The 22153-nt window shown below is 55.6% G+C and overlaps 1 protein-coding gene across 15 annotated transcripts in view; it reads right to left on the minus strand.

The window, feature by feature from the left end:
- Window positions 1–22153, minus strand: part of CDH23 (cadherin related 23) — a 410879-nt gene that overhangs the window by 66825 nt on the left and 321901 nt on the right. For 13 of the 15 annotated variants that reach the window (XR_005986846.1, XR_005986845.1, XR_005986847.1 and 10 more), the window contains 9 exons: window positions 21511–21659; window positions 16495–16630; window positions 14637–15025; window positions 13410–13511; window positions 13133–13135; window positions 9381–9530; window positions 8045–8173; window positions 7038–7166; window positions 6053–6280 (listed from right to left, as the gene is read on the minus strand). Coding sequence is in view for 11 of the 15 variants with exons in the window: in XM_041749258.1 (XP_041605192.1) it covers window positions 6053–6280; window positions 7038–7166; window positions 8045–8173; window positions 9381–9530; window positions 13133–13135; window positions 13410–13511; window positions 14637–15025; window positions 16495–16630; window positions 21511–21659 (1415 nt within the window). In the remaining 4 variants the exon portion in view is untranslated. Of the gene's footprint in view, window positions 1–4750; window positions 5911–6052; window positions 6281–7037; window positions 7167–8044; window positions 8174–9380; window positions 9531–13132; window positions 13136–13409; window positions 13512–14636; window positions 15026–16494; window positions 16631–21510; window positions 21660–22153 lie in introns of those variants that run through there. The other 2 variants (XM_041749268.1, XM_041749259.1) reach the window with 2 other exon arrangements.

Genomic DNA, 22153 nt, shown 5'->3' on the forward strand with positions numbered 1-22153 from the left:
AGGTGCAGAGACCTCTCGAGAAGTAGACAGCCCAGCTCCACATGAGTCCCAGCCCACAGTGGACACCGGCCATGTAGCCCTTCTACTGGGCACTCACCGTGCCTGTTTGGCAGCATCGCCCCTCTTTCCTGTACGGGTGCGGCCTCCCTACCTACTCTGAGTGCAAAAAGGTCTGCGGCTCCAGTAGCAGCCTGTCCTTCAGACCTAGTTGCACAGCTGACAACTGAAGCATAGTTGCGGGGTGACGGGTTGAACCAGGATGCCAGGGTCCTGTTCTCTGGACACTCCCAGGGCCCCCCTCTGACCCTCTACTAGCTCTAGTGCTTAGCAGCTCTGTCTGTGATTAGTGGGATCTCCCCAAGAGCCCTGAGCTCGTGTGGGCTGGGGGGCCGGGGGGGCGCCGAGGTTTCATTTCACATTTCATCTTGCAATTCTGATCCAGTGGCAAGACTTCCTCAAATATATGTTGGGAGGGATTCTGAAATATCAATATAGCTTACTGAGAAAATGCTGACTTGAGCGTGCAATGCGCCCCGGGCACATGTTGGAGAAGTGGCAGCTGGTGTGCTCTCTCTTTGCCTTTTCTGTTACGATACTGTGTTTTCCAAAAACATTTACACATGTGTTATTGCCTTTTTTTTTTTTGATTCCCCCTCCCCTACCAGAGGCTTTATTGTATCCATTTAGTGCACAGGAAGATGAGACTCCAAAAGACTTGTGTCTTGTCACAATAAGTGAAGGTGGACCTGGGACTAAAGCCTAGGTGTTCTGCTTCTCAGGCCTGTGCTCCTTCCTCTTCACTGAATGGATGGCATCATAGGCCAGGACTTGGACCTGTCTATGGTACATGCCAGGGCCCTGGGGGGTGAACCTGTGCCTGCAGGCCCGTGGCTCACCTTCCTTCTGCAGGTTTCGGCCACTCCCCTTTCTGCCTGGCAACCCTGAAACTACAGGACTCCTGGTGGGCCTGGGGGCCCATGCACCATCCCCTCCCTGCTTGCTCACTGTGGGAGAGGGGAAGGGAGGAGCTCTCAGCTGACCAGGGTCTCTGGGAGGAGACCTGCACTGCACGTGAGCAGCTGCGGAACCTCCCTCAAGATATGGGGTAAGGGAAGGATCTGGATGTCACTGTGGGGCAGAGAAGGCATGCTTACTTGGTGTGCGGCGCAGGGAAGGGGCGAGGTGGGGGTTTCCTGAGCTCGAGCCAGGGGAAACTTCATCAACAACAGTGGGGTCCAAGTTTAATAAACAGAAGAGCTCTTGGCCCTGAAGATCAGAGGTCAGCTGCCAAGAGCAATGTCCCCAGCTCAGACTTTCACTGGGCTACTGCTGGAAATTCTTGTACCAACAAGCAGGCAGGGGGCAACTTCTGACCTTCTGCCTGGACAGGTGACTTCTGTAGGTCCCCCCTCCCCGACCCCCCAGCCTGAGAAGCCAGAGCTGGTTGGCTGGGATCATCTAACCTGCTGGCTGTGATTCGTGCGGCAGGGAGGCCCCCGTCAGGCCCTCCCTCTCTCCATTCTCCTGCCAAGGTGCCTCTGTGGCTGGAGGCAGCTCCTGACCTCCCCGGTGCTATTGCCTTCCGTCCTTCCTCCCTGGGCCCGGCCCTTCCTCTTGCAGGGGCCTCTCTGTCAGCCACTTAGAGCCCTCCCCCAAGCCTGGCCTCCTTTGCCTGTGTCCTGGAGCTATCCAGAGAGCTGAGGCCGTGCAGTGATTTCCCCTGGCTGGCTGGCACACCATTGTGTGGCGGGCCTGGGCTGGCCCGGATGCCCCTTGCTGCACAGCTGTTCCTAGCTCTGGGTGACACAGGGCTCAGAGCTGGGTGGGGACAGGAATGCACAGTTCTCAGGAAATTGGGGTGTGGGGCCCAGGGAGAAATGAAGAGATAAGAGGGTTCAGATACAAGATTTCTCTTGGTCGCTGAATAGCAGGCTTCCCCGGGTAAGAGGGCTTCACCGTGTAAGTCACAGAGGCAAATGATGTCTTCTCCAGAAAACCTTCCTTGGTTCCTGACTCCAAGTTCCTGGCACTTTATTACATCCCAGAGTGGTGACTTCCTGTTACCTGTCCACCTGCCCCCTAGATTTTAGGCTCCTTGAGGGCAGGACTGTACCCAACTTGTGTCTGACTTCCCGGCCTCCAGCACAGGTCTGGCATGTATTTGGTGTTAAATGAATGAAGGAAAGAAGAAAGGAGTGACTCTTACTTGCCCTTGTAAGGTTAGTCCTGGGCCAGTGAGGGCTGGCTTGAACCAGGCAGATAATTGCAGTTGGAAACAGGAGGACAGTGTGTGGGTCTGCTGGGCATCCCTAGACAGATATGTGTGGGGTGGCATCTACCCATAAAACCATGGTGACTTTTCCTAAAGCCTTGGGACGGTTGGTTGTTCTGATGCTGCTCAAGGCTCTGACTGATGCAAGAGGGCTTGAAACAACCCTACCCTTGAATATCCATCTGGTGAAATCTGCCCAATAGCAGGGTAGAGACCTCCTCTGGTCACCTCTGGCCTGGTCCTCGGTTTTGTGCTTGACCCCAGGGGTTCACTGTCTAGAGGGGACAGTCTGACCACAGAAGCAAAGCAAATCTTCAAGGGTCCAGTGCTCCTTGGAGGCAAATGCCAATCATGGTGGGGCACTGGCTCCCGGTGCCCTGGCTTGCCAGTTGCAGCCTGTCCTGTGCCAGGAGGGAGCAGAGGGGACACTTGAGAAGATAGTGTGATCAGCTCTTAGGGCAGACCCCAGAGACAATGTCCCCAGGAGGATATGTAGACAGCGAGCCATGCTCTCGGCTCTGAATGCTGCCCCTGGGCCTGAACTACCTGTGGCTCCCCAAAGCCATGCCTGGTCATTGCTTGCTCTTAGGCCTTTGTTCAGGCAGCTCTCCGGGTCCAGGATATCCTTTGTTGTGCTATGACCACGTGACAAGAAGCCCAGGTGTCACCTCCTCTAACCCCTAAGAAGCCTTCTCCAATCCCTTGTTAGTGCTCCTCAATGTACGGAGAGCCTCACTGCCTCCCTTACTCATTTGCACTTTATTGTGGCAGGAACCAACAGTGGGTCCTCCCTGTGTCCCTGGTGCCCAGCACACAGGGACATCTGGGGAACATTGGCTGGCTGGCTGGCTGCCTGAATGAATGAATGAATAAACGAATGAATGGACAGAGAAGCTCTAGTGCTCACTTCTCAACTACACTCCCGTGGCCACTGCCATTCTTCCCTGTGGGGTGTCCCTTACACAAGTCAAATACCAGAGCTCTTTTCTCAACCTGAAGGAGGAGGAAAGAAAGTTCAAAGGACCTAAAAAATGTCTCCTGTAAACCTTTCCCTGGCTGGTACCTGGTGCTGTTTGTCTGCATCACGCATGGTGTTACAGCCCAGGAGCCAAACACATGTTTTCTCGGTCATGGCCCCAGGGACCCCCATGCCTGATGTTAGTCATCTGGAAGGTGCTTTCCTTTCTGGGGCTGGAGCTGGTGATGACCAGAATGTGGACGGTAGAGAAAGGGACACCTCTCATCACCCAACTCTTCATAGTCTTGCCAGGGAGCTGGAAAGCCTGAGACGTGCTTTGAGGCAGGGCCAGGATATCAGGGACCAATGGGTGAGGAGGCAGTGCTCATGGGACTCAACCGGGCTAGGCTGGGTCTCTGGGGGGGTGGGGTGTCAGCAGATGAAAACACCTTCTGGCCACAGGGACTGGTCTCAAGTTCTACAGAAATTGCTTGGGTAGTGGCCCACCCATTCGTGGTGGTTAAGTGTGGCTGGGGTGATTCACAGTTCCCTGATTGTCTTTTCTTCTGGGGACCAAAAGGAAGCCAGATGTTGCCTCCAAAATGCAGGGTCTCAGGATATCATGGGTCTCACTGACTGCCTCCCAAGGAAACTCTGTGGGGTTTGGGTGAGATTGGTGTGTGCACTGGTTTAGGGCAGGATGAGGAGCAGCCGCACGGCACACGCTCTCAGCTTCCCACCCCCAATTCATCCTCTACCCTTCCCTCACTAACGAGCTCTGTTTTTGTCTGAAGCAATGATCTATCTGGCTCCCATATTATAAGCCAGTCCTGACAATTCTGTCATTTTTTTCCAATCTCCTCTGTAGCGAGGGCGCCCATATGAACCACTTTGGGCCATTGGCATAAGCAGAACTCTGGAGAGTAGTTCTGAAAAACTTTTGCTTTCTTGATAAAGGGGCAGGAGTGGCTTGCATAGCTCTGTCTTGTCATTTCCTGTCTTGAATGCTGACATGATGGCTGGTGCCATAGTGGCCATCTTGCAACCATGGGGGAAGGTCAGGAGGCATTAGCTCTGACGTCACCGAGCACAAAATCAACATTTGTAATTCTCTCCAGAATTTTTGTTATGTGAATAAAATGCATTCTGATTTATTTATAACTCTAGAGTTTCTGTCACTTACAGCCAAACATGTCTCTAAATACTATTGGAGCAATGACCAGGATGATGACTTGCCCCAAAGCCAGGTGCAATTAGGGAGGGGTTGTCAAAATGGACTCTTTCCATGTCACACAGTAATGATACCCCTACCTGTTCCCCCCTCAGGTAGTTGCATGTGTCCTGTAAATGTGCCTCTGTTTAGCTCACTGGGTGGGAATGGCTGAAGTGACCAGTGGGGACGCTGGCAGCTATGGAACTAAGGATGCCCAGGGTGTGCCCAGAGCCAGTCCCATATGCTGGGCATCTCAGAATGTGGTTTCCTGGGATTGGTCAAATTCCACCATCCTCCCCAGAGACACGCCATGTAAACAGGCCTGCTCTGACCTCACAGTCTACAGGGCTGCTGCCAAAGGGGAGGGGTCTAACAGTCATCTGGAGGAGGCAGAGGGACGGGACTGAGGCCTCATTGAAGATCAGTTCCTAGGAAAGACAGTACAAAAATGTCCCCAATCCTTTACACTGTATCTGTGTATCCACACTCTTTTTTAACTCATTTGCAACTTGTTTCTTCAAAAGATGAGTGTTTGTGACTTGCTTTGGCCAACAGAATGTGCTAGAAGTAACCTCGGTACAGTTCCAAGCCTGGGCTCAAGAGGCCTTGTGTGCTTTCACTGTCTGTCCTGAACCCTTTCTAGCTCCACGTGAACAAGCATGAGCTAGCCTTCTGGAAGAGGAGAGATAGGCGACCCGCCCCCAATAGCTGAGCCTTCCAACGCCACATAGCTGCCCCCCCAACACAGGTGGGCTCCCAGTTAAACCAGGCCTAAATTGACAGTTTGCAAAGCTGACCCTAAATCAATGGTTGTGTTCCGTCTTCCCATTTGGTTTGGGTTTCGATGCAGCATTACCGCGGCCATTCAGAGCTTATACAATCCTCCTCCTCAGGGCTTACCAAGCACTTCCACAGACAGGAGCTAATTCAAATCCCCAGACACCTTTACAGATGACGAGACCGACATTCCGAGAGGTTCTGACTTGCCGGCGATGGCGCAACCGGCTCACAGGGCTCCCGACTCCAAATCTCCCCCTCTCAATGTGCAAACGGCTCGCACCCCGGCCCATCACCCCCAGACTGTCTTGCTATCCGGTCCCACGGGTCCTGCCTCCTCCAACCTCACAAACCTTGCATGTTGCCTTGGGCAGGGCGCTTTTTCTGAGCAAGCACCAGACTGGACCAAGAGCATTCCTCCCGTCCAAACTAGACATACTGTGACAGCGCGTCATAGCAACGTGACAGAGTACCTTTTCTTATCTGGCGGAGTATGGGTTAATACAGCGTGACAAGTGGGGTGGGGCTGGCCAGGCCCTAAGGTATAGGCTCAATCTGTACCATCCCACAGAGCTGCCCTGCTTGGGCAGAGAGGGCTGAACAGAGGCTCTGAGTGGCTGCAGAGGCAGGAGCACCAGCACACCAGTTCTGCACACGCGGGTCCTCCATAAACACTCATAGGCTGACCTTCTAAAGGCACAATAAAGGAATTGCCAAGGATTCACCCATGGCAGGCATCCCACTCCCATCCACCTCGTTCGCCCGTGCACAGAGGTCAGAGCTGCCCTTCAAGCACCCTGCCCTCCCTGCAGCCGCCCCCCCCATTACTCACCGACAGGGTCGGGGTGCCTTCGTCCTCCACGGTAACCCCCAGGTGGTAGAAGCTCTGGCGCTCACGGTCGGGTGGGGCGGGCCGCGTGACAATCTCCCCACTGATCCGGTCCATGCGGAACGTCATGTCCTCATTGCCCGCAGTGATATAATAGGACAGGATGCTGTTGATCCCAATGTCACGGTCGGTGGCTCTCACCTGGACCACAGCAGTCCCTCCACCCACGTTCTGCAGGGAGAGCAGGAAAGAGGTCATTCTGGATTCAAACCCTGGGGGGCAAAGGTTAGCACCTGCTCCTGGGAGCCCAAGGGCTTCACCTGGGCCTTTAGAAAGCTTTGCTCTGTTTTCTGTGGAGCACAGATGAGGAGGATACAGATGCTGGTCGTGAACATTCTGTGGACGCCCACTACACGTGGGGCTGCATGAATTCACCGACTCTTCTCTGTAACCCCATGAGTTCGGTATGATGTCATCTCCACTCACAGACAAGAAGATGGAGATACAGGGAAAGGATGTATGCAGGTCACACGGCCTCTCAGTAGCATGCCTGGGTCTGAATCATGGGAGCCTGGCCTGAGACCAGGCCTTTAAAGCCCTATACCACCTTGCTTTTATGGTGCTATCACTGGCATGATACCCAGTGATGCTAGGCAGAAATTTCCCTCAGTGGCTTAGTCTAAGAATGAATAGTAAACCCGTTGTCTTGTTTAAAAGCAGCTCTCCCGGGGATAAATCCCAGTTCCCTATCAGTGGCAGTGGAGACAGGTTGCTTCTTTCTTTCTCTCTCCTCTTGTCTCCTCTTTATGCCTCCCACAAAAAGATACTGCATTCCAGGAGCTGGCACTCCGGCTGGCATTGTGAATGAGTGGGCCACACCCCACCTGCCGGATGTGAGGCCCTCGTGGGCCAGGCAGACATTTAAACAGGTGCTTCAGGGTCACTCACGTCCCCTGTGCAGCTATAGGGACGCGAGCGCTGCCCTCACCTCGTTCACGCTGACATTGTACCCAAAAGGGCTCTCAATCACTGGAGGGTTGTCGTTGACATCCAGGATGGTCACCTGCAGGATGTGGTCCTTCTTCCGTGGAGGGGTGCCACGGTCGGAAGCTACAACCTGGAGAAAGGAGATGATGGGATTCAGGGCTACAAGGAGGGGAAGGATCAGGAATACGGGGTCCAAAAGGGCAGTCTTCCCAGTGGGGAGGCAGACAGACTCACTGGTCCATCCCTACCCCTGGGTGGCCTGCCAGCCCTGGGCTCTCCCCAGGATTTTACCTTTTGCCCCATGCTGCAAACAATCCTTGCCCAATTGTTGTCTGACTTGGGGCCAGTATTTGGAATCAGTCTGGTGTGCCCGGTCTTTACTTCCTGATCTGTGTTCTGGGCTGTGCCAGCCCCTGACCATGGCCGTTACCTGACCCTGGGCTCCTGCCTCTAGCTTCAGATACCCCTGAGCACTCCTATCTGAGCCCTGGCACATAGAGAGAGCCTTCCATAATCTCTTCAGCAATGAGCTGGAGCTCTCCCCATACCCTGACCTTGTGCCTAGGAGACTGGATGCTTCCTGGATGCCTGCAGGGCAGCAGAAAGTGCTCTCTAGGCCCAGACCCTTGCAGAAATGTGGCCCTGGGGTTCCCAGGGTCCTTAGAACACGTGCCGGCCATAGCAATTCAGCAATAATGATGGCCTCTGTGACTTCTCACACCTGTGCTTGTTTCTCACCTGCAACTCCCATTGCACAGGAAGGGAAACCAAGGTACAGAGAGGGCAAATAACTTGCCCAAAGTCATATTATTTGTGGAAGAGTCAGGGCTCTACTAGCTCTGCTGGGCTCTCTCTCCCAGCTCTTATGACAGGGACGGACACCTCTGCTGCTTCCTGCTCTGGGTCCACTGAGGACCAGTGATATAGGAAGACGACTGCCAGGGTATGCCGAGCTCTTCTGGATGGTCAACAGAGGCCGAGGGCAGCGGGTGGGCGGGGAGTTCCCACCTTGAGGATGTAGTGGTCTAGTTCTTCTCTGTCCAAAGGCCTGGCCACAAACACTTCGCCAATGGAGTCATTGGTGGTGACGATGTCAAAGGCCCCAGCGATGTTGCCAGAGGCCAGGGAGAAGACCACCTGTCAGGGAGGAGGGAGGGTTAGGGGCAAGAAAGTGGAGAGGACAGGCCACTGGGTTAAGCCAAGGGCCCCACCTCTGCCCTCCCGGGCCCTCTGCTCAGTAAGGCATTTGAAAAGAGAACATTTTATGCAAATGTGGTTCTGTCCTTCAAAATGTGTGTGGCAGGCCCACTGAGGCAGCACAGGACCTGTGGCAGGTTCCCGGGTAAAGAGATGCCAGCATGCTGGCCCAGAGGCCAGAAGAGTGGGTGTGAGTCCCGCTGCACAGATGTTTCCCAGGACAGAGGTGCAGAAGTACTAAGAGTTCTGGAGGCCCTGCTAGAAGCAGGCGCAAGCCCTAGTGTGACATGGGTTCCATTTGGCCCTCACGACAACGCTCAGAGGGAGATGCTGTCTTCAGTTTGCAGACAGGAGGCTCAGAAACATGGAACAATTGGCCAAGGTCACATGGGTTGCAAATACCCAAGAGAATGAAGGCTTGAATACCTGTGCTTCTGACCCCAAACTCAGTCCCCCAAAGGTGCACAAGCCATTTTTCGGGGGGGCAGAGGGAGAGACAATCTTAAGCTGACTCCTCACTGAGCGCAGAGACCAACGTGGGGTTCAATCTCATGACCCTGAGATCCTGACCTGAGCTGAATTTAAGAGTCACCCGCTTAACCTCCTCAGCCACCCAGGCGCCTTGAGCAAGCCATTTTTAAACGGTGGAAACCTCCTCAAACATACCGCCTAATTCACAGGACAGATTAAAGCAGATTAAAGCAGCAGGAAGACAGATATGCTCTATCACCCCTCCTCCTTGCACTCTAGGGTGTCCAGACCTGGGGAGCGTGCATGTGGAATGACCACTTCCTGTTGTGGGACAGGACCCCAAAGCAGGAAGGAGGAGGAGCATGTCCTCTCTGAGACCTGGTTGGCACACAGGACCTAGATGCTGAGGGGTTTGTGGCTAAGGTGACAAAGGAGTCACCAGGAAGGATGAACCCCCTCTGCTTTCAGCTTGCTATGGGGGGCTGAGCTGTGACCCACCTTCGGGTTTCATGTTCACTTGACCCAGGGAGGGCCAACAGCCTGCACAGTGCTGCTTCCTTTTCTTTGGGGATGAGGGTGAAGACAGAGCAGTGGTGCTGGGACTGGGGGGAATCTGAACACCCCTCCTCTAGCTGAGAGGCTATGGGAGGAGCCAGCTCTCTCACTAGGTGCCCACCTGCCCATTGCTGCCGGCGTCGGGGTCCCGGGCCTTGACGGTGGCCACTCGCTGGCCCACGGGGCAGTCCTCAGGCACGCTGACCGCCGAGTCAGAGGTAAAGTCAAACCGGGGACTGTTGTCATTCTCGTCCAGCACCGTGATGTAGACCTGGGGGTGAAGGCAGCCAGAGAGACCTCCCACCTCCTTCCCCTTCCCGGCTCCAAACAGCAGGCTCCCACGGTGGGCCCACTTGGGGCCTGGAGCTCTGATAATTCCAGAAGGTTGACTAGCATTTGGACTTTACGCAGAGGTCTTGAGCATATCTTTCCTAGCAGTGTGATGGGGAGGGTTGCACATGCTCAGATGCTGAGGCCGGGAAAGGGGTCCAGGGGTGGGGGGCGCAGCTCAGAGGTGGTGCGGCTGAGACAGGAAGGCATGGGGCCTTGGCTACAGGGGACAGAAGCTACTCAGGAAAAAAAAAATCCATGAGGAATGCCAGCTTGGCATTGGTAGAGTTTCCTGTTTTTCAAGAGGAACCAGGAATCCAGATTTTTATGAGGAATTATGTGATGAATTAAAATTAAAGGAAAAACTTGTGCTAGCTGGCCAAAACACATCTGACGGCCAGACATTGCCCAAAGGCCATTTCATTTGTGGACCTGGATTAAAGGGAAGGACACGGGGCTTCAGAACGAGGTGGGGGATCATGAGGTGGCCTAGTGGTCCCAGTGGGGAGAAGAGAGGAATTTCCAACTTTCAGATGGCAACATGCAAGCTGTATGCAAAGAGCGTTTTGTTTTGTGTCTGTAGCTTTTGTGTCTGTAAGCCCCTTAGGCTCACTGATGGAAGGTTCGGAGGGGGTGAGAGGGGCTTAGGTTTTAGGAATCCCTGGCCTGGCTTGCCCCCACTGCCCCGCACCAAGGCGAACCTCATCCTCTCCTTCCCTGGGCCTGGGGTATGGGGCTCCCAGGCTGGCCTGCCTGTCTCCAGTGTACACAGGCCCCACAGAGAGGCTGCAGAACCTTGCTGCCACAGAGGAGACCCACTGCACCCTCCCTGCCGATCGGGCCTTCCTCCTTCTCCATCCTAGCCATGCCCCCGTATCCTTAGGCAGCTGTCAGAACCACGTGGCAACAAGCCCAGGTCTGGTGGCAGGACCAACCCCACCACTTATTAATCAGCTGTGTGATCTTGGAAAAAATTATTCAACCCCTCTGATTTTCTAATTCCTCAGCTGAAAGTAGGAACAAAAACACACAGAATGCCAGGATGCTTTGGGGGGAATGAATGAGCAAACAAAAAGTTAAGGGCAGTATGAGGAGGTCCCCGTCCTGCTTCCTGCCTGGCATGATCCCACTCACTAAGGCTTCTGCCCATCCATCATGATTTTGGTCAGGGAGTTCTGTGAAGTCCCAGAGCCCAGCCTGCTCATCTGTGAAACGGGCATAAAGATGCCCAGCACGCTATTCGGAGGCCTCCATGCTCTGATTCCTCCAAACTCTCTTGCTCCGCTCAAGGCCTTGTTCAGGCTTCCTGAGCTTCCTTCCACCACAGGGCCTTTGCATATGCTATCCCCCCCCTGCCTTTACACTCTTCCTTCTTGGCTGGGTAAAAGTCTATGCTTTCTGTGGATCTCAGCCTGAGCCACTTCCTCAGGGAAGCCCTGCTTGAGTTCCTTGACATCTTATTTTAGCCTCTCTCCTGTAGCATACATTTACCGGTGTGATAATTTAGTCCCTCCCGCACTGTGTCTTAGGTTTGTGAAGGCAGAGGCTATGTCTGATTTTGGTTTCCTATCGTACCCTGAGCCCAGAGCCTGGCACACAGGTGCTTCCTCTGGGATTACCACTGTGATGTTCGTGAGGTGCTCCCAGCGGCAGAGAGTCAGCCTCAGTGGGTGAGAACGGGGGGCAGGTGCAAAGGTCTATAGAGTTAGATCTGGGTCTGTGTTCCCAGCCAGGGCCTCCCTGTCCAAATCTGCTTCCTCTGCCTCCAAAGGCCTGAAGGTGTTATGCAAGAGCCCGCCCCCGTCTGCCCCTTCCTGCTGCCTCCCCATCCATCCCAGGGCCTACAGGGGCTGCGGGGGGGTTGGGCGGAGTCAGGTGGAGGTGAGTTGTGGTTTGGGGGTTCCGGCATTACAGAGGAAATGTTACCACCTTTAAAAGGTCCCTCCGCCTGCCTCCACACCTCCACCAGTGCTTGGGGCCAACAGGGCTGGTGTATCTGGGGCAGTGGGACCTGGGGCCTGGGAGGAAGCCAGGGCAGAGCAAAAGGCTGTAGGTCCTGCTTCCTGGAAGAGGGTAAAGTGACTGTGGAGACACAAGGCCTGTGCAGGAGTGTGTGCCCGGGCAGAGGAAGGGGGCTTGCTGAGCTACGGAAGGGTTCCAGCGGCCTCGGCGGGCAGCATCCTGGCTGCCTAGCAGGCTCCACCTGGCCTCAGCTCCCAGACTCTCATAAAAATGAGGGGTGAGCTGCAACTGGGCCCATTTTACAGAGGAGTCTGCTGAGGCCTGGTGAGAGGGCCCCATTTAATCTGAGCCTCAGCATCTCCAGATGGGGTGGCCAGGGGCCCGAGCTGGGAGCTGCGGCACACAACGTACCTGCCTAGTGTCCACCACTGAGGGTTCTGCTCACCGGCTGCCCCCTGAGAGCACTAGGCGTGGAGGGGGCTGCTCTTGGCCCCACTATCTCCAGGCTGGCCCCATGTGGATGGATTTTGCGGTCCAGCCAAGCCACAGCCAGGGCCACTGGAACTAAGCACCTCCAGGGAGCAGTGGGGCAGAGGACTCCAAGCAGCTGCATGTGCCTCTTAGCCTGGACAGTGGGTTGGTGTCTGAGCCTCTAGACTAACGTGATGTGGACTCAGTGGGGAGTGGACATGTGGCTGTAACCAAGGCTGCCGATGAGCTGGACGCCCCACGTGATGATGAGCTGGGTGCCCAAGCCCAATCCATTGGTCATGTTCTCATTATCACTGCAGGATGCCCTCCTGGTAACCCCTCCTCTGGGGACTCCCCCATTTCAGCCCCCAGCCTGAGGTCCCCTGCCTGCCTCGCCCACCTTCCTAGGAACCCTGCCGGACACCTCTGACCTCAGAGGTCATCCTCCTCAAAACGCTCCGAGCACGTAGTGTCCCTGCCCTAGAGTCCTTGAGGGCAGTGACTCACCCCGTTCCCATGGCTGCCCTTGCCCCGCACACCCCGGGCCTGGGCACCATGTGCCCCACCCCACGTATACAGTGACATAACACGCCCCTTCCCCCAGCCCCCAAGAGAGGGCGAGGTTCCCCTTTACAGATGCCACTCCCCTCATATGCTCCTTGGGGCCTAGTTTACAGAAGCCTTCTTATCTGTCATCTCCTGCCAGCTTCAGGGCTGCTGGCATGAGCCTCATTTTAGACCCAAGAAAGAGAAGCACAGAGAGGTTGAGCGACTTGCTTATGTCACACAGCAGAGCTGGGACAAAGCCTCAGTGTTCCTTCCATTGTGTGTTTTACCTACTGCTTGCTAGCATCTAACCACTACCCTCCCCCCACCCCACCAAACCCCAGATGCCCCCTGGACTGGCAGGAAGGGCAGAACTGGGTGCGGGGAATGTGCCCGAGACTGGACTAGAGTGGTTGTGAAGGGTCTGGGCAGGAACCTGCTGCAGGCCTGTCCACGGGCCCATCTCCAGGGGAGGCAGGAAAGTGCAGCGCCAGGCAGGGACTGGGCCAGCACTGGCCACAGCCAACAGTCCAGGGAGGAGCCCCAGTCCACAAGGCCACTCACCTTCTGTAGACAGAACCCGCAGGAGGCCAAGGGAGAGAGAAGGCAGAGAAGGCAAGGGTACAAATGGTTAGCAGTCAGCAGCTCTCCCAGCCCCCTCCCAGCAGTGGGGTGCTGCACCCATCTGTGTTCTCATCGCTAGCCTACGCTGCCTGGGACGGTGGGGCATGACAGCCACAGCGCTGTGCCCGGGTGGCCAAAACCCTCACCCACCTCCTGGCCCGTGTGTGGGGAGGCTGGTGAAGATGTACGTTTTGCGGTGCCATGGGGTCCTACTCACCACGGTGGAGTCCACCTTGGGGCCACCATCGTCTGCCACCACTGTCAAGGTGTAGAAGTCGCCTTTCTCCCGGTCGACCAGGCCCTTGACTGTGATCACACCCTGCGGGGAGGGGACCAGACGGGATGATGACAACATCATACCCACCAGGTGGAGGCCGCCCCATGCCCAAGGAGTCCTGTGCTCCAGCCACAGCAGACTCCTCGCTGATCCCCAGCATTCTGCCTACTTTCCCGCTTCTGCAGTGCTCCTTCCACCCAGCAGAACCTCTCTGCGAAGCTCCGTCGGCCCAAATCCTACTGCTTTCTCAAATCTTACTCGGATGCCACCTCCTCCATGTGGGCTGCCTGCTTCCCCAGCCAGGTAAGCTCACTCTCATTTGGGCCCCAGGGAGCTCCCTCACACCTGTACCGGAGCTCTTTTCACATCCTCCCCTGTGGTGCTCTGATGTACATCCCTGATTATTCCCACTTCCCCTCCCAGTCTACGAACTCGTTGAGGGCTGGGAAGGGTCTCGTTCATCTCTGTGATGCCAACATTCCCCGGGACAAGGCCTGCACACTGCGGTGATTCACACCTTGCCTATCTTCAAAGAAGGGAGTCTGATGAAAGACCCACAAAAGCAGAGATGGAAGAGAAAGATCCAGATGGTAGGTAAGAGACCAGCTGCTGCTTGGCTAAGACCAGCTATTGTGACGAAGCAATTGACACCTGAGAGTCTCAATAGCCAAGGTACAAAGAGAAACGTGATGACTTGCACAGCTCTCCTTGTCTAATAACAAGAAGGTTTCTGGGTTTCCTAGGTAGGACCTTTATGTTACCCCTGAATATTGAGAGGGATGCATTACTGGGATATTTATCTCAAGGATGCTCTAGGATAAAGGGGAGGGTGCGGTGCGTCTAGAAGGAGCTCATTGAATGCTGGTTAGCTTTAAAAGGATGGAGCGGGGCAGCCTGGGTGGCTCAGCGGTTGAGCATCTGCCTTCGGCCCAGGTCGTGATCCTGGAGTCCTGGGATTGAGTCCCACATTGGGGTCCCTGCATGGAGCCTGCTTCTCCCTCTGCCTGTGTCTCTGCCCCCCACCCCCATCTCTCATGAATAAATAAATAAATAAATAAATAAATAAATAAATAAATAAATAAAATCTTTAAAAAAATAAAATAAAAGGATGGAGCATTCTGCCCCTCAGGGACAGCCCCTGCTGTGCCCGCTCCTCGCCTCCCTCACCGTGATGGAGTCGATCTTGAAGAGGGCTTTGGCCTGGGCGCTGGTGTAGGCGTCGAAGCGGTAGGTGATCTGATTGAGGTTGTCGATGGAGTAGGCCTGGACCCGCACGATCTCGGTGCCCAGCGCCAGGTTCTCCAGGATGGCAGCCTCGTAGGAGGCGTTGGAGAACTGCACGGCCTCGTCTAGCTCGTTGAGCAGAGTGACGTAGACGCTGCAGAAGCCCCGGTTGAAGGGCGGTGCCTGGTCGGTGGCAGACACGTTCATCAGGTAGCTGGTCTTGGTCTCGTAGTCCAGATAATCCACAGTGATGATAAGCCCCGTGCTCTCATCAATCTCAAACTTGCCCTCCGCGCCGGACAGGATGCGGTAATTCACCAGGCCACCGTCCCCTGCAGGAAGACGCGAGAGCCTGCAGCCTCGGGTGGGGCTGGGGCTGCCCCCGGCACACCTGCTACTGTCCCCGAGGGACCAGGTGAGGGGCCTTGGCGGGCCTGTGGCTTGGGCTGTCCCGAGAGCAGTGGCCGAGGATGGGGCCGAGGTCTATGTGGACAGCAAGGCCCAACACGTACAACCCCTCTGCGGCTTGGCCTTGGCATGAGAGATATACAGAGAGATTTGGTTCTGCTTCTGGAGCCTCTAAATTCATGCTCAGGTACCTCCCCCTGCCGCCCCCACCTGCCCTGCCTTAGGTATTTAGACAAGCAGCAGTGGGGAAATTAGGGATCTCTTGTAGAGTATTAGCCAAGGGGCAGCATCCTCAGAAGACTCCATCTGGTCCCTCCAGCCAAAGGGTGCTAGCACCAAGGACACCCTCCCCCATCCTCCTAACTCCTCCTCAAAGCCCTCGGCCTTGCCACCTTCTTCAACCAGGAGCTCAAGCTGGGATTCCTTAGCTGCAGTCCACAGCCTTCTAGGGAAATGGCCATAAAACCTCTCAGGGAATCCCAGACTTCCTTGAAGTCATTTGCAAAACTTAGGATGGATGTGCATTTTTCTAGGGAGGGACATGTAGCTCTTACTAATGTCTCAAAAGGATTCCTGATCCAGGAAAGGCCACGAACCGCTGGGCAACAGTGACACAGGTGATGTGAATGGTACCAATGTGCCGTTTAATAAGGGATGGCAATCCACCTGAGAAGTTTTCAGACCGATTTCCCTGCCACCCCATCCTGTGCCCCAGCGGGGGCTGAGGATGCCGAGAGGGGCTGACATGAGGGAGGCACTGGGAAACTGGGAGCAGTTCAGGGAGCCTCTCCAGGGGGGCAGTGGACTCCTAGGAATGTGCTCCTCTCTGGCTGTATCCCTGGCCTGGGGAAGAGGCTCAAATAGCTGGGCCCCATGAAGAGGGCCACCCTGACTGACTTGGCCACATTCTCCTTTGTTTTGTACCACCAACCGTGGCCATCTCGGGGGCTCCGGGTCCTCGGTGAGGTCCGGGCTGCCTTCAGAGCACTGCAGCACACTGCCCCTTGGGAAGCCTCTATGTGTCAGGCCCTGAGCTAGCACAGGCCCACAGGACACGGAGCCACCACGGGGCAGGCCTCAGCCCGCTGTGTGACAAGGCCAAAGGCTAGCCAGGAGATGCCAGGTCCTCCGATGAAAAACCTAGACTTCCCGAGCTTGGGACCTCTTGTCTCTCCATCCAGAGACTGGGACAACTCTCCCACTCCACTCCTTCTAGGCCTGGGCATCTGGTGGGGATGCCACCAGGATGGTCCCCAGAGCCCCACCCCAGCTTGGGAGCTGCTGAACAGGGGAGCCTGCGGCATCCCAAGGATGACAGGCAGGAGTGGGAGGGACCATCTGCGGAGGGTCCCTCTATGGAACGGGACTCCCTCGTTTCCCCAGCCGAACTCACCAGTGTCTCGATCGGTGGCTCGGACCACGATGACTGATGTGCCAACGCCCGCAGTCTCTCGAAGCCCCAGGCGGCTGTACTGTTGCTGTGTGAACACAGGGGCCTCGTCGTTGACGTCCTCCACATACACTATCACCTGCAGCCAGACCGGGGGCGGAAGGTCAAGGTGGGGTGGAGACCAGAGCAGTCCAGGGCTGGCCCGCCTGGGCCTGCATGTGTGGTCACTGCTCCCCTGGGCTAGCGGTGAGCTCCCCTTAGCTGGGCACCATGTCCCGCCACCTTGCACAGTACCGGGCATGGGGCAGGTGCTCAAACATCATTTTATCTTACTCTTGGCTCTGCTACTAACCCGGTGGGAACCTGTGACTTATGAGTGACTCTTCTGGGCCATCAAGCCGCTCAGCTATGAAATAGTAATATATCAGCCTGATAAATCATGCTCTGTGCCACTTCTAGGGTTGTTAGGAAGACAAAACCAGCCAGGCCTTGCAAAAGTGCTTCAAAAGGTTGAAGTGACCCCATTCGAATATCAAAATACATCTGAGAGAACAGTCAGAAAGATGTTAATTATGATCGTAGCAGAGGATGCTGGTGCTCAGACCCCTTTGTGTTGTTAGGCACTTTCTCTGGGTGCTCTCACTGCCAGCAGCCAGCAACCCTGGCTCTCGGTGGGGGACTCACCCCACCCCACCCAGGCTGCTGGAACATGCACACCCAGAGAGCCAGAAGTGCCTGGGAATTATGTCCCCTGGGGTGGCACTTACCCAGTGACTGGTGGGTGTGGAGTATAAAACACTCTGACTTCCTCAGCCCTGATTGGGCAGTTGGAGTGATTTTCTCCAGAGCTCCCTGTGGGGCTGAGTCAAAGTGTCCCCCCACCCTGCTGCCTTTCCTTCCCTGTTCCACGCTCCTTCCAGCTTTTCCTGGGGACACTTCCTACTTATCGTCTTCATATCCATTCTTGCCCTAGGATTTGCTTCCGAGGACCCTGGCCAAATAAGTGGCTCAATCTGAATTGTGGAATTATGCATAATTTCCATCACTGCTTATCGGTCCTTTCTAATTGCTCTTTAAAGCACACACATGTCTTGCGTAACAGAAGAAAATCAGTTCCAAAAATGTTTATGGAGAGAGACATTTATGGCTGGAGATCAGGGTCACAGATTTTTTTTTTTTTTGCTACACCACCTGCCCCTGACCCAGGGATGGGCAGGATCAGGTCTGAGTCTAGAAGGACCAGGGTGGTAGGGGAGGACAGTGTGTCACAGAGCGCTGGTGTTTAAGGAGACACAGGGAGTCCCAGGGCCCCTCTCTCTTTTCCCAGATGGGGAGGAGGGGGGAACTGAGGCTCAGGGATGGGGAGGGACTTACCCAAGGTCTCACAGGAACTGAAGGGGCAGGAAAGAGAGGGGGTTCTCAGTCCACCAACCTACCTCTACTCCTCTCTGCTCTATGTTGGGGGCGAGCTGGCCTCAGAACAGGAGTCAACGTCCCTCCAGCCTGACAGAACCAGGGTCAGCAGAAACTTGCCAGCAGAGTAGGAGCATCGAAGGGGCAGGGGGCATGGGGCATGGGCAATAGTGTGTGACACAGATCTCACACGTGCCCACCAGCGCTCACGGCGGGGCCGCAGCACACACCATCGGAGGGCACCAATATTGGGTTTCTGATTGATCCCTGGCTTTGGGATCAGCCCTGGCTTCTCTTCTGGGCATAGCTGGGAATTCACTGGGGAAGTGAAGGGGCTTTTGTAGCAGAAATGGTGACCTGATTTGTGGAGAACTTTAGCAGGGGGCAGGGGAGGTAACAGTTACGGGGAGGAGAGGCCTGTGGGGGGTAAAGGTTTCTCTATCCTTCCCAGCTCTTGGGGTTCCTACAGTCCTGCTGCGTCATCAGATTTCCACGTCTAGACATGCAGAACCCACTATGCAAACTAAAGTGCCCACCCCAGAGCACAGCTGTTCATAAGCCGGAACCGTCTCAGTTTGGTTTCACCAAGAACTTGGCTAGGAAGATCCTGGGTGGGGTGGGTGTGGGGGGAATTTGCATGGACAGATTTCGGGAACTCTCTTTCTGTAAACAGAAACTAACCATCCATCTTTCAAAACTGTGAGCCTTCCCCTTCCCGAGCCTGCCTGTCCAACTGGCCTTTACCCCAAGGCCCGTGGGGACACAAACAGGGCCAATCTGCCAGGACCATAAAGAGGAGGGAGGCAGGGACACCTGGGTGGCTCGGTGGTTGAGCATCTGCCTTCGGCTCAGGGTGTGATCTAGGTGTCCCGGGATCGAGTCCCACATCGGGCTCCCCACAGGGAGCCTGCTTCTCCCTCTCCCTGTCTCTCTCTGTGTCTCCCATGAATAAATAAATTAAAAACCTAAAGAGGAGGGAGGTGGCATGGAGCCTGGGTGTGGCCTGTTCTCCACGAGGCTGGCTCCTCGCCACTATCCTCTGGTTGGTTTCAGCCTTGTTTTTAGCAGCCGAGACAAGAGGCTTAATGCTGTGTGGTTTGCAAACCTGAGAGACAGATGTACAGGAAACGCATAGGTCTGCCAAGTTCTTCTAAGCGGGAGGGCTCAGCTGCTGAGCTCCTGGGCTCCCCGGAAAACCAGCCCCATTTCCAGCAGGGACGGGGCAGCGTGCGTGCATACTTGCAGCGGGCATGTGAGGCTCCCAGGCTCTAGGAGGGAGGGCCTTTCACTCCAGGCTCCTGGGCCCTCGTCTGCGCTGTCCCTGGTCTCTAAAGCAGGGACTGGAAAACGTGGATGGTCCCCAGAAGCCACCTCTGCCACTGCTGGGCAATGCTGGAGTCCCCACCCTGTGTCCAGGGAAGTCCCCATGTTTCTTGGGGCTCAGAGGTGTGGGGGCTGTGTCCTATAATGGCTATCATGCCATCATATCTGGCCTTGGGTGCCAGATCCTAAATTCCCACCTTAAAAATAGCTCAGGGTTTTAGGCAGTGGACCGTGTGCTCTGAAGGGCCTGTATATGAGGCTGCAGAGCATAGACAGTGGAGCGAGCGACCTGCGTGGACTGCTTGGGTGTGAAGCCCGGCTCTACCCTTTACTGCTATGTGACCCTAAGCACATTGGCCGATCCCTCTTTGCCTCAGTCACCTCCTCTATACAGTGGGTATAATAACAGTGCCCACCTTGTAGGGCTGTTATGAGGGTTAAGTGAGTTCAAGGGCATAAAGCACTTAGAAAGTGCCTGGCATAGAGGAAACACCAGGTGAGGACTTACTATTCCTCAGGGTTCATGGGGCGAGGACCAAAAAGAAGGTGGGCAAGCAGGTGTGCTTCTGGGTGCCCCATCCCCACACTGACGGGCACAGCGGGTTTCGATCCGGTTTACGCTGTCCCCTGGCACACTGCATACCACTTTGTTTAAAAAGGTTTGCGGTCAGGGGAGCCTGGTCTGGCTCAGTGGGTGGAGCATGCAGCTCTTGATCTTGGGGTTGTGAGTTTGAGCCCTACATTGGGTGGAGAGATTACTTAAAAATAAAATCTTAAAAAATAAAAAAAGGTTTGCAGTTATGGTGTCAAGGTTAACAGGAGCAGGGCCTAGAGACAGGTGCCCACCTGCTCCTGGGAGGGTGGGAAGCGATGGGGCCACATGGAGGGCTGTGATGAGGAAGCTTAAACTCCAGGTTAAGCCAGCCCTGGCTACCCTCTGTGGCCTGAAGTGGCCCCCACAAACAGCATCTCTGACGTGGGTGCGCTCATTAGCATGTGGGGAAGCAAGGCACAGTCATGCAGGTGAACGGAGCTGTGTGGGAATGCCCCCGTGTGGTCAGGTCACTGAGTGTGACACGAAGTCACCAGGGCCCTGGAATCGTTCCAAGCAGCCCCAAGGTGTAAAAACCCCCGGGAGCTGAGGCCCTCAGCCATCTCTGCCTGGCAGATCTCCCTTTGAGGGGCGCTGTAAGGACCCAGACTGCTCTTTCCATCTCCTCCTGGGCCAAGGCTGAGGGGGGCATCAACAGGACATGGCCAAGGCTGAGTCACTGACTCCCCAGCACCTCCTGTGTGATGGTGACCCCGGAGAAGGCTTCTGCTCATTATTTCCAGCCTGGGGAAATCGTAGGGTGGAGATGGGGCTGATAAGCAGCTCATTTTGCTTCGCTCAGTCCTGGGTAAAAGTCCCTGCTCGCTCCCCACCCCGGCCTTTCCTATCTCCCTCCTACTCGTCGCCTCTGGGGTCTGACTCACTTTCCACCTGGTTCTGGGGAAGGGGCTGTGAGCTGCTGAGTGTGCAGTGAGGGTAGGCGGGGACTTGGAGGGCTCATCTCACTTACCTCGGCCACTCCCCTGCCACTGGGCAGGATAGTGCAGAAACCGGCCAGGAGGAGTATCTGTGTGTCTGTCTTTGACTATTCAGGAAGAGGAAGGTTCATTTGATTTCAGCTACGTAGGGCAGGGGCTCAAGGTGCGTGAGGGTGGGCAGAAAAGGATACATATGACGGGGCAGCTGGGAGTGGCAACTGGACTATTCTGGGGACACTTCCAATGGAAAGTGCACTGGACCTGGATTTGGAAGACCTGGCTCAAGTCCTGGCTCTATCACTAGCAGCAACTCTGTACCTCAGTTCCCTTGTGTGTAAAATGAAGTTGGTAATGTCTCTGCCTCCAAGGTCCTATCTGTGAAATTTCCTTGGCTCATCCTTGTAAGTTGTGTGCATGTGGTGGTGAGTCCTGCAAGGACACCTCTTTCATCCCTTAGGACACACATTGGCATCACTGGCCCCGTTCCCAGTCTGGAGAAACTGAGGCTCAGAGCAAAATGACACTTCCAAGATCCCAGGCTGGACTTTGGCATCCCCTACCACAACCCTCGCCCCGGGTCACGGGGCACCTAAACCAGTGGTGGTCTGCTCCCACCGGGTCCAGCTGGTGGCCATCTCTGGTCCACTGTGGCCTTGGCCCGCCTCTGAGGCCACTGCTGAAGGGGATGTGGGGCCTCACAACCTGCTGACCATCTATGTGCAAGCCCCCCCCCCCCCGCTCCCCCCACCTTACCCTGACGGAGCTCCGCATGGGGCCCAGGTCGTGGTTGTAAGCCTCCACTATCAGCACATGGGATGAGTTCTGCTCCCGGTCCAGGGGCCGGGGCCCTCGCATCAGGAGCCCGTTGCTGACGTGGATTCGGAAGTTGTTGCCATGGTTACCTGTGGGGAGGAATGGAGGAGATGCATGAGCTCTGGCCTGGAGCAAGACATGGGGGGCCCAGGCCCCCAGAATGCCGACCCTGCCCAGAGGTCTTGGGAGCGTGGCCGAAGCCCATGATGGTGAGAAGTCCTTTGCCTCTTGCTACCCTGGCCTGATAGGATCCCACCTGGGACCCTCCTTATGGGAAGGCGGGGGGGGGGGGGAGGCAGGGGGGGGTTCCCTGACACTCCCACACCCCGATGTATCAGTGGATTCAATATTGCAGAAGGATCTGGGGCACAATGGAAAGGGGAACCCAAACCAAATTCTTTGCGGGTGGTTGAATTGAGGACTTTGTGTATGGCTTTGGGCTAGTCCAGGACCCATTCCACCAGCTTGGGGCAACAGCACTCTGATTTCCCTTTGGGGATCCACCTTCCTCTACTCTCACCCCATGTGCTCTGAACAGGGGTGATCTTACCCCTGATTCCCAGCGTGGGCCGATTGGCAGATT

This window comes from Vulpes lagopus, chromosome 3 (genome assembly GCF_018345385.1).
Source record: "Vulpes lagopus strain Blue_001 chromosome 3, ASM1834538v1, whole genome shotgun sequence".
NCBI lineage: Eukaryota > Metazoa > Chordata > Mammalia > Carnivora > Canidae > Vulpes > Vulpes lagopus.